General features: G+C 40.7%; 1 protein-coding gene across 10 annotated transcripts in view; it reads right to left on the bottom strand.

The window, feature by feature from the left end:
* UNC5D (unc-5 netrin receptor D) overlaps positions 1-12,204 on the bottom strand; it is a 684,626-nt gene that overhangs the window by 151,823 nt on the left and 520,599 nt on the right. For all 10 annotated transcript variants that reach the window (XM_027529851.1, XM_027529855.1, XM_027529846.1 and 7 more), the window contains one exon: positions 10,279-10,443. In XM_027529851.1, the coding sequence (XP_027385652.1) occupies positions 10,279-10,443 (165 nt within the window). The remainder of the gene's footprint in view (positions 1-10,278; positions 10,444-12,204) is intronic.

Genomic DNA, 12,204 nt, shown 5'->3' with positions numbered 1-12,204 from the left:
TTATGGACACAAGTCAAGGGATGGAGAGAGATCTGTCAAAGCCACAAGCTACTTAACAAAACAAGTAAGACCTAGGACTCTTGACTCCCAGTTCAGAGCCCTTTTCGCTACCCCATGATCATTTGACCCTTTATAAATGATCATGGTAATTTTCTATTCCATTGCATGCTAACCCTGCACGCTAGGGTTAGGGATAGGGGTTAGGGGGTAGGCCCCGGGCTCTTCTCAGGATGATATAATTCTCCAGAGAAAGGGAAAGGCCAGGGTTAATGATAAAGCATCTTGGTGATGTTCATGCCACTGTCATTTTCTTGATCACACGTCTCAGTGCTCTTGAAGACACACATGGATTTAATTTGTCACTTTAAGGAGGAAACTTAGGATCAAAACAAAGACGTTTCCTCTGTCTATATTAATTCACTTTGCTCAGCACACCCCAGAGGGCACTGAATTCTCTACAAGAGTAGATTACTCTGTTTTAAATCACTTCCCTGATTGGGTTCTTGCCATTTCTTTTATGGTTGGTCCACTCTATGATCTCAGACATTAAATCTTTCTCTAGTCCAGACTAATATTTCTTACCTAGGATTTTGTTGAGCCCTGATTAAATAAATATACTGCAGAGAGAGGTAGGGTCTGGAATACACAGAACTAATGAAGTGGAGAGAGTTTGTTTGATAGGACAGAAGCCTACATTTTGGAAACTTCCTGACCATAAGGGACTCTGGATAGCATTAGTTATTGAAAAATATGATCTATATATTTTAAATGAACTTTTTAAAAGTTTTTTTTTTGATCTTGACCATTGTTAAAGTCTTTATTGAATTTGCTACAATATTGCAAATCTGTTTTATGTTTTTTTTTTTTTTTTTGACCACGAGGCCTGTGGGATCTTACCTCCCCGACAGAGATGGAACCCCTGGTACCCCCTGCACTGGAAGGCGAATTCTTAGCTACTGGACTGCCAGCAAAGTCCCTCTACTTCATATTAAAAACAAAACAAAAAACAGGGCAAAACTGCTAATTTGGGGATGGGGGGATAAGGAGCAAGGGGAATGCTGACTGGTAACAAGTATCACTGATCCAGAATGACTGGACCAGGAGGATAACCCTGGAATCCGTAGATTGCTGTAAAGTCCAGTAGTGTGTGTGGTGGATTTATTTTCCCCCAGTGAGGAAGGAATTTTAAGTGTGTGTTGGCAACTTAGAATCTGCTTTATAAAAATTTATTTTCTAACACAGTTGTTAGGACACATCTATTTCATAACACGAGAGAAACTGTCAGTATAATGTGGAATGATTTTCTCACTTGGGGATCATCGAGACCTTTCTCCTGGGCATTCACCTTGAGTTATTTTTAACTAGAATCACAGAATTTAGGACTTAGGACCTCAGAGATCACCTGGTCTGTCTCCTCCTTAGAACTAAACCCCATCTGCAAAGGAAGACTGGAAAATCAAGAGCTGTTCATTCAGTTATTGGGTTGGCCAAAAGGTTCCACCAATCTTTTGGCCAACCCAATGCTCATGAGATGTTTCTTGGAAAGGATGCTGACCCTTTGGTTTGACCATGTTGTTAGGGTTCTTGTAAGCTGTTTCCTTACAGCACGTCTCAAATTACCACTCAGAACTAGTTGCTACAAAGAAATATTAGTCAGATGTATTAGGAAAGGTTTTAACAAAATATCTACAGTGTCATTTGTCAATACTTCTGGAGAAAATGGAAAACCTACTTTTTCTGCAACAGGAAGAATCCCATTGCTAGAGTAATAATGTGAACACACACACACATTATTATTTACACAAATGGAGCACTTACGTAGATATCCAATACTTTGCATGGATTAAGTCATTTCCTCCTCAAAGGAACTCTTTGTAATAAGCACTAATACTTTTTATTTTTAACGGAAGGTTTTATTATTTATTTATTGGCTGAACCATGGGGCATGTGGGATCCTAGTTCTCTCACCAAGGGTCAAACCTGTGCCCCCTGCATTGGAAACTCAGAGTCCCAACCAATGGACTGCCAGGGAAGTCCCAATAGGCATTATTATAACTTTTATTTTCTAGATGAGTATATTTAGGCTTAGAGAAATGAAGAAATTTTCTCACAGCCTAGCAACCAAAATTCAAACTTAAGCAATCTGACCCCAGAGCCCAGGTTCTTGGACCTGATTGCTATCTATAGGATGAATGTTCAAATCCTGTAGGCTCAGCTCCCTCATTTCTTTCATTTCTAGGTTCATGGTCATTTTTCACATTTTAGAAAGAGAGCATCTCAACTCAGGACCACAGAGGACACTGAAGTCCCTGCAGTCTTTGCTCTCAATGCCAGCTCAACCCAGGCCCACCCTGGCCAGCCCTCATGGCAACTCAGCCTCTGGACCTTCTCACATCCTGAGTTCAGAGCCAGTGCCTTCTCTGGGGATGCCATCTACCAAATATTTCTTTTTTTTTTTGTCATGAATTTGTATGCCCACCGACTGTGGCTAAAATTTCACTTCCTGAAGAAATGTATTTAAGCTTTCTATTGGGTTTTCTGCCTCCAGTTCACACTGTCATGGGCATCCCTTCTTGTCTGTCTATTGAGTTTTCTTGGTGATGTGTATACCCTCTCTGAGTAATGTGATCTTGGAGGTAATGTATCCTGCTCTCCAGCTGCCCAAATTTAATTCAAAAGTCCTTCCTATTTACAGTGGAAGTGTTTTATTTCAATTCCTCCCATAAAATGAACAAAGTTAACAAGATGTGTCAAATAAACAATCTTCTAGAAATGTTTCTGTCGCATGACAAAGTACTTCCTGTCCAAACACATTCAAAGAATGTAAGCACAGTGTAAAAGCTCATATTAAAATATGTTTGTCGGGGGGTAGTTGATAGGAATAGGACAAAGCAGAAGAAAGAAACGGACCAATTGTGCTGATGTGTATTAGCTGAGAAAGAAGTTCTTAAGTAGGTTACTTTGTTATGACTCTGTATGTGTGGCACCGGTTTATGAAGGAATAAAGTAAAGTGATGACAGAATGAACATTTCCTGCATACAAAAAGCATCTTAAGTACTTGTTTCAGAACTGGTTGGTAAGAAAGGCCAATGTTTTTTGTTTTTTTAATTGAAGTATAGTTGATTTACAATGTTTTGTTCGTTTCAGGTATACAGTAAATTGATTGAATCTATCTATCTATACATATATATACATATTCTTCTTCAGATTCTTTCCCTTAGAGGTAATTACAAAATATGACTGTATCTCTCTGTGCTATATAGTAGGTCATGTTATTTATCTATTTTATATATAGTAGTGTGTATATGTTAATCTCAAACTCCTAATTTATCCCTCTTCCACTTTCCCCGTCGGTAATCATAAGTTCTTTTTCTACGCCTGAGGCCAGGTTGTTTTTTCTTTTAAATAGTTTACTAAATACATATCAATCATTGGCCAACGGATGAAGATCAATCCTTATTTGGAAGGTGGATTATGCTCAAAAAGACAATCAGATGTCTTTATCTTCTTGTTAACAAGTCATAAACGGAGAAAATCCACAGGGGGTGGATAACAAAGCAGAGACATTTTACAGTGATTTGTTGTATATGGTTCATTCTTTTGCCTTTTTTATGCTCAGGTCCACTTAGGATGTGGTACTTGAGTTCAGGTCCTCTTATCATAAGGCACAAATAGAACAGTTTTAGCCTTGTAGAATCTTTTAAAAATGCCTTCACTAAGACACGTGAGTATTAAGCTATCTCTATTTTCTTTTTTAATTAAGCACATGGGAAACTTCAGTTATGAGCCACTTCAGTCTTTCTCATTAAAGACTGTTATTCTCTGGTCTTCTTACTGGGTCTCATCGTGGGAGAGTTTTTACTGGGGCATTGGGGGAAGGCTGTGGCTAAGCTGCTAATGATACCATATGTGTCCAAATCTACATTCTTATTACTCCTGTGGGTGTGCAATATTATATCTGCATCTTCTATGCAGAATACATAAAGACAACTCTGAATTAATCAATTGTTTGTTATGCACAGAGGCAGTTATTGGGTATTTCTAGGAGAAATCTTTATGTAAAAAGGGATACCTACTATATACTATAAATGGAGTGGGAATGGGCTTTTAATATTAAAACTCCTTGGGAGAATTAGCAAGCAGTAGGAAACTTCATGACGACTTAATGCACTGTGCTAGTATGTTATCTTGCTGATGCCAGTTTTATTTTTTTGTGATACTACAATTTTGTGATACTACAATTTTATGATACTACAATCAGGCAGCTGTGTAGTGCAGTGGGCCCTGAAACATGAACTTATCCAACAAAAAGTTGAAGAATGAGTCCTGTGAGTCCTGACTCTTTGCCCAAAGGATGTGTGGATTTTGTTTTAATAAAGGGACGTCCATCTGTTATAATCCCATATACAAAGCAGACATTCGGTAAACCACCAGCAAAAACTAAGAGTTGTTTCAGATGCACTCAGCCAACTCTGGAATGAACATTTTCTTATTCAGTGCCCTAGAAAATACAGGGAAGGAACCCAGGTAATTACTGTAATGGATAACAATGAGGTTTAGAATGATCCAAGGGAAAAATGCTTACCAAAGCAACCTTTCCTTTGATGTGATTACAGGTTCACCTTTTCGGTCATGTAAGTAGATAGCTCAACAGACAATGTGGATAGATTGGAGATGCAGCTTGGGGATGTTTATTTGAACCTGCTATTGTATGGGATGTCTTTATCCTTGATGAGGTTTCCAAACCGTCAACTCCAACTTTTCTTATCAGCGTACCCATCAGAAATGAAAACAAAGCACCGTGTAACTGCTCTTTCTGTTTCTGAACTGTCAATGTTGAACTGACCTATCTCACATCCTGACAAGAAGGACGGATTAGCCACCAGGTAGCTCAGCCACGAAGCTTCTCTTTCAGGCCCCTGTGGCATTTCTCTGGGTTCATCATCACTGCCCATCTGGGCACTAATCCTGTCTGAAGCGAATTCACTTAAACTTCTGAAGGCAAAGCCTTTAGTTTTCTATCTGCTGGAATAAAAAGTGTGGGGAACAGGTTCCCCTTACTTCTCCGATTCAAACACAACACCCCACCACGTTCACCCTACTGTTCCTGCCGATGAGGAATGCACATGTCATTGACATGTACCTATCAGTGATCCTCCAAGCACAGAAGCAGCTAAGTTCAGTAAGTGGAAAGGACCGCAGTTAGAAAGCTACCTGATTCTGAGGTTAAAGCTTAGAAAACATGGATCCACAAGTTCCCATCTCTCAACAGGCATTCTACATAATTATCTTCCTGGAAAAGAACAGTTCCAGCACAAAGGCACTGGATGCTTAGTTTATGCTTGCAATTTGGAACCTCGCACTCACTGCTATTGGCATCAATTGCCTAACCTCCCAGTCTTGGGGCATTTATTTCCTTGTTGGGAGCATTTAGGTGTGGCCATCTGTGCTAGCATAACACTACGGTCCTGTGCCTCAGTCACAACTGACCAAGCAACAATCATACCCCAGTATTAAAGCGATCGTTCAGAGCTGGCAGCTCTGTCTCTAGGAGAAATGCAGCTCTCAGGGACAATAAAGGAAATAAAGGAAATCCAGATGCTTTGTTGAGAGCTAAGTAAAAATTAAAGAATTGTAGGTCATCCAAGAGCCAAGCAATGTCACTGTGAAACTGCCAAGAGAAGTTGGGGAATTGAGGACTTGCTTCAGGGTTGTGTCTGGCATAAAGGGAAAAAAAAAATATCAAATGAAGGAAATTCCCCAATTGGAACATGACCCAGATCTTTCACAAAGTGACTGCTCCATAAAGCTGTTGCCAAATGCTATTTTAATCAAACCCAGCCTTCATTGGATCTCCATCCCGAGAGCACAGCTAGTTTCACCAAGAGCACTTCAGCAGAGTACCAACCAGAAGCACAGAGTAATGTTGGCACCATCTAACTAGACTGCTGTTCATTGATTCCTGCAGACACAGTCAAATGCACTTCATCTTTGCTGACATGGGACCCACTCTGTGTCTTAAAGGGCAGACTGTATCCCAGTGTTAGGCTCTTAGAAACACACTCCTTTCCCACTGATGTATAAATACATCTCATTCACATCTACAATTTCACAGGCTTCATTTTTTCCATCAAAAGCTTAGTCATTGTAACCATCAAGAGTCTCTGATCATGTTTGACAGACATCTTAATATGCATATGACAGAGGCAAAGAATGCTAGACAAACCCATTCTTAAGTAGAAAAGGGAATAGAGGAATGAAGAGATTGAACAGAAAGAAAAGGCTTACATAGCGTTTTAAACTCATGAGGGGATTTAACAGAGCTCTCCACCGCCAATGCTGAACATATTCTAAAGCCCACTGTTCTGCTCATTTTATTTCCACTACTGGAAAATGGAAACAGAATACTCATTAAATTGCACATGTAAGACAGAAGACCACACATGGCCCAGGTTCATAGGAGGGTTTCATTCAGTAACAAGTAACTGCCCGAACCTCGGCTTGATTGGCTTTAAGGAAGGAGCTAGGCTTTGGAACTTCACAGGTACACATGCATCTGGGATGGTTAATTTCATGTATCAACCTGAGCAGGCCATCAGGTACTCAAATATTTGGTAAAACATTAGTCTGTGAGGGTGTTTTCAGATGAGACCAAAGTTGCAATGCTATGCTAAGTCACTTCAGTCGTGTCTGACTCTGTGCGACCCCATAGACGGCAGCCCACCAGGCTCCCCTGTCCCTGGGATTCTCCAGGCAAGAACATTGGAGTGGGTTGCCAAAAGTTGCAATAAGCAGGCTGAAAAAAGCAAATTGCCCTCCACACTCTGTGTGGGCCACACCTAATCATTTGAATGCCTGACCTTCCCAGGTAAGACAGACTCCTGCCTGACAGCTTCTGAACTGGGACATTGGTGCTACAGACTCTGGATTTGCCAGCTTCTATAATATGAGCCAATTTCTTATAATGAATATCTTTATATATGTATGTGTATATCCTGTATCTTATGTATGTATCATATTGGTTCTGTTTCTCTGGAGAACACTGGTGAATACAATATTTCAGATTTTAAAACTGGGATCTGGACTGGTCAGAATCCTCTTACTCAGCTAACAATATAAGTACAAATAAATAATATTCACATATTTCATCATTTTTTCTCACATTTGGAGCTAACCATTGTCTGTCTTCAATCAGGAACTCTAAATTTCAGTCAACGAAGGTTGAAGCTTGACATTTATAGAATTTTCCCTAAGCTCAAGTCCAACTGGTGGTTGTTAGATGGTGCTAGTGGTAAAGAACCTGCCTGCCGATACAGGAGACATAAGAGACACAGGTTCGATCTCTGGGTTAGGAAGATCCCCTGGAGGGAGGCATGTAACCCTCTCCAGTACTCTTGCCTGGAGAATCCCCTGGACAGGATTCTAGGACAGGAGCCTGGCGGGCTGCAGTCCATGGGATTGCAAAGAGTTGGATACCACAGGGCAATGGCACCCCACTCCAGTACTCTTGCCTGGAAAATCCCATGGAAGGAGGAGCCTGGTGGGCTGTAGTCCATGGGGTCGCTAGGAGTCAGACACGACTGAGCGACTTCATTTTCACTTTTCACTTTCATGCACTGGAGAAGGAAATGGCAACCCACTCCAGTGTTCTTGCCTGAAGAATCCCAGGGATGGGGGAGCCTGGTGGGCTGCCATCTGTGGGGTCGCACAGAGTCGGACACGACTGAAGCGACTTAGCAGCAGCAGCAGAAGCAACTGAGCAGGCAGGCAGGGAAGGTTATTACTATGTACTATAATAGTTCTATAATACTTCAATCAGTATTCTCTTATTTCTATTTTTTATTTCTAATATTTCAAAAGTATCTAATGATCATCTAAACTATAACCAGTAGCCTCACAGTTATGCCGTCAAGGGCTTTTTAGAAGATATGTGAGATTATTGTCTTAACTATAGTCCTAATCAATGTTAAGAAACATGTCAAGAAATAGTCACAACTTAAAGGTATATTTCAGATATATCTGGTGGTGGTCAAGGGTAGCCAGAAACACATTTCCTTAAACCTCTTGCTAATGAGTTTGTGTTGTCACCGTATATTTGAAAAGAATGGAACAGACATTTCATCAGCAAACACAGATAAATGACCAATTAACAAATGAAAATCTGCTCAATATCATTAGACATTATGGAAGTGCAAGTTACAATAAAAAAAATCTACATATTCATTAGAATGACTTAATTTAAAATGACCAATAATAAGTGCTCGCAAAGATGTGGAACAACCAGCACAGTTACATCCTAGTGGTAAAAATTTTAACGATTACAATTCTTTCAGAAAGGTTCTTATATCATTAAATACCTAATTATGGTATGGACCACTAATCCCATTTCTAGGTATTTACCCAAAAGAAATGAACATACATGTCCACACAAGGTCTGTACACAAGGGTTCATAGCAGCTTTGTTCATAGGAGCCCCCAGATAGAAGCAACGCTATGCCTATCACCTGGTGAAAGGATAAGCATTGCGGTAGATCCATAAAGTGGAACGCTATTTAACAAAAATAAAAAGTTAGTTACTGATAGGTGCAGCAGAATGAAGGAATGTCAAACGCATTATGACAATTGAAAGAAAGCAGAAAAGTGGTGCTTAGGGGTAGGGGAAAAGAAATGACTGCAGAAGAGCACAAGCAAACTCTGGGGATGAATGGCAACATTGTCTATCTTGATTGTGATGGTATATTTACTAGAGAGCAAGGCCCTTTCACTACTGAGATGGTGGGGGGAAAGTGAAAGTGTTAGTCGCTTAGTCTTCTCTGAATCTTTGCAACCCTATGGACTGCAGCCTGCCAGGCTCCTCTGTCCATGGGATTCTCCAGGCAAGAATACTATAGGGAGTAGTCATTCCCTTCCCCAGGGGATCTTCCCAACCCAGGGACTGAACCCAGGTCTTCTGCATTGTAGGCAGATTCTTTACCATCTGAGCCACCAGGCAAGCCCATGATTTGGTTCCCTTTAATTATAGACCTTTGTATTGTATCTGACATATACAGATCACTCAGTACTTGAACTGAGCAAGTAAAGGAATTATGGGGCTATGAGGTAGCGCTTGTTTCAATGTACTGATCATTTTAACTAATGCATTAACCATTTCGACTTATTCTGAAAATATGACTGTTTGTAGAGGCTTGCTTTCAAGCATAGCTAGTCATATTGACACAGAAAAATAAATACAACTTAGATACCTCCTTCATACTATAATCTTCCTAAATAAAAAGTGACACATAGTCCTGAAAAGATGACAAATTATTGAACTACATTATTTTTTGCTGGATATCATCCTAGAAGGCAACCTAGTTCTAAAGAATAGGTACACCTCGAATCTCCTGTTTTTGAAGGATCTAAGAAAAATCAATATACCCTTTAGCACATCTCAATGGGCAAGCGCAGAAGGGATTGCTATTTATCGAGCACCTATTCTGTGCCATGAAATATTCAAAATATATTCTTTTAATGCTGGTCCCAGGAGATAACCAAAAATAGGCACTTTTTGGGTACTTTTGGTACAATTCATAGAAGTTAAGCAGTTGAGTGACTTCCCCTAGATCACAAAGCTAGTAAGGGATACCACCAAATTAAAACTCACCTCTGTGTGGTTCTATTTAATCCTCCCATGGTTTCATACCCAGGCAGACAGTCACTTGAAGAAGTTAAAACATAACCTCAGGAATAACACAAAGGCTTGGAAGTTCTGAAATGGGCATTCTATTTTGGGCCATGCCAGACCAATTTGAGACAAACCCAGCCACCTCCTCAGTGCCCTATCTGTAAGGTAACAGTTAAAACGCATGTCCCTTGGTCATACTGCATGTCCCGTGGCCTCTGAGGATTACAAAATGCTTTAGAGTCTGGTAAAATTCTTGGGAGAAAAACAAGCCTACGTTGATCCAGATCGGAATTTCACCAAACCTAAAGACAATGGGCCCTATAAGAAAAGAACTGCTAAGCCCCAAAGTCTAACACATTTGCCTACATCATTTCTCTCCCAACCATATCTAGTTACGATCACGGTAAATATACGCACGGGTGGAAATGAGAGTGGTAACAATGTTTAAAGTGACCTATTTGTCTTCTCTTTGACACTTTCCACCCGTTTTCTTTTTGCTCTGGGGGATTTTGTTTTCTGGGAACTGGTTTCATAGAATCAATGGTCCTGGCATTATCATAGCATCTTTTCCTATGATGGACAGACACAGAAGATGTGTACCATAAGCTCTTACCTAGGATGCAAAGGCCGTCTGTGCAGTTCTCGGATTCCTGGCTTAGACCTTCGCAGAATTTGCCCCCGTTTCTCGGGGCGGGGGCTGTGCATTCTCGGATCCGCAAATGCTCGCACTCCGGGCTGCAGACCGACCACTCACTCCACACTTCCCAGCTCCCGTCCACTTCAAAGGGAAACAGAAGGAGCCATCGTTAGACTGCATCTGACAGCTGTCAGGAGACTCACCCCAAGGCCACTGTGGTTCTTAGAGCTGGATTTTAAAGAAATCACCACCACCACAGAAAGAAAATAATTTATCTGTTTATCTTCTCTCCATGGTTTCTTTCCTAAAGAGACAGGCGAACAACAGCAGTGGTGTAATTCTCTTGCTATTGCAGGATGAGACCAATTACTGAATTTGGGCAAACATGTGAATTGCCCGTGCCCTCAGGTTTGCTAATCATTTAATTATCCATTCTTTCCCCGTCTTTTATGCCCAAGTGCACTTAGATGGACAGATACACTCTGTGCAAGAACCACTGGTAATCACTACTTCCTTGTGGGTTGACAGTTTAGAACAGAAAGTAGAATAAATGCTCTTTAAGTCCTAAAAGCCCCTCAATAATAAAAAGTTACACCCATATATATTGATAGTATTAAACTAAAACAGGTCAGCCAAGCCCCAAGATACCAGGACTTACATGAATAGAATCTCTTGGGTCATAGATTGCTGCTGTACGTAGAAACGAACAAACTGAACTTAATTCCACTAAAAAACAACCCTAGAGATTATGGCAGCTGTCGGAAGCAATTGTTTCACTACCTCCTAGGAATAGGGCAACCGTGCTTATGTGGGTTATTGAAGATATTGCCATTTTTAATCTAGAGAGACTAGTCAAGAGCATGTGCATGCTCAGCCGCTCAGTCGTGTCTGACTCTTTGTGACCCCACGGACTGTAGTCCGCCAGGCTCCTCTGTCCACGAGATTTCCCAGGCAAGAATACTGGAGTGGGTTGCCCTTTCCTTCTCCAGGGGATCTTCCTGATCCAGGACTTGAACCTGTGTCTTCTGCACTGGCAGGCAGATTGTTTACCACTGAACCACCTGGGAAGCCCAGTATAGGGTAAAATAAAAATACTAAATTTGAAGCGAAATATCTGAGTCCTTGTCTTGGTTCTGTCAACATTTTGGCTGAGCCACCCTAAGCAAGCACTTAGCCTGACTTTACTATTTCTGTCAATCGGGGAATCATAAAACTCACAACACAAAACTAAAGGACATTGTTTGTGTAAATGTGTCTTGCACAGTACCTGCACATAGTAAGCACTCAATAAATGTGTACCGAATACAAATTCAAAATGAAACTCCAAGCACAGGCAACTGGCAAAAGCCTCGCCTTAGCTTTGAGTGGTACTAGATTTGCAATTTTAAAGACACAAGTCTCTGGTCCAGTGTCCTTGGACTTAATGTTGGATCATGCGTGTGAGACCCAGGATCCATTTATTTCTCAGTGGGAGAATATGCTTCCCACTCAAAAAAATCATCTTCTGGCTCATCTACTTCTCATTGTATACATTGGGTTACAGCCAGTAGGATGAGCAAAAGAACTTGTAAAAGCCATATTTGGTAAATGAAGCCTCTATTCAGAAAGGAAGGCGATCATAGCCCAAATGTAAAATAGAAGTGGCTGTGATGCAATCTCTGCCAATTGCATTGTCTTAAATGCAAAGGTAAACCTGATGAGGTTAGTTGAATGATGACTGATGATAAAAGGTCAAGTATTTGGTACCTGTTTTGTGCTCAAAGGCAATTCACTACACCCTATTATACAGATGAACACTACACAATGGGAGAACCCAAGGAGAGAAGGGCATGGCTTGGCCCAATCAAACACTGGTAGTATAAAAATACATAAAAACATTTGGCTTACTGGTGTTGAGTGTCT

This window comes from Bos indicus x Bos taurus, chromosome 27 (assembly GCF_003369695.1).
Source record: "Bos indicus x Bos taurus breed Angus x Brahman F1 hybrid chromosome 27, Bos_hybrid_MaternalHap_v2.0, whole genome shotgun sequence".
In the NCBI taxonomy this organism is placed as follows: Eukaryota; Metazoa; Chordata; class Mammalia; order Artiodactyla; family Bovidae; genus Bos; species Bos indicus x Bos taurus.
The sequence above is the reverse complement of the archived record's forward strand: the minus strand, read 5'-3'. Positions and strand labels throughout refer to the sequence as shown.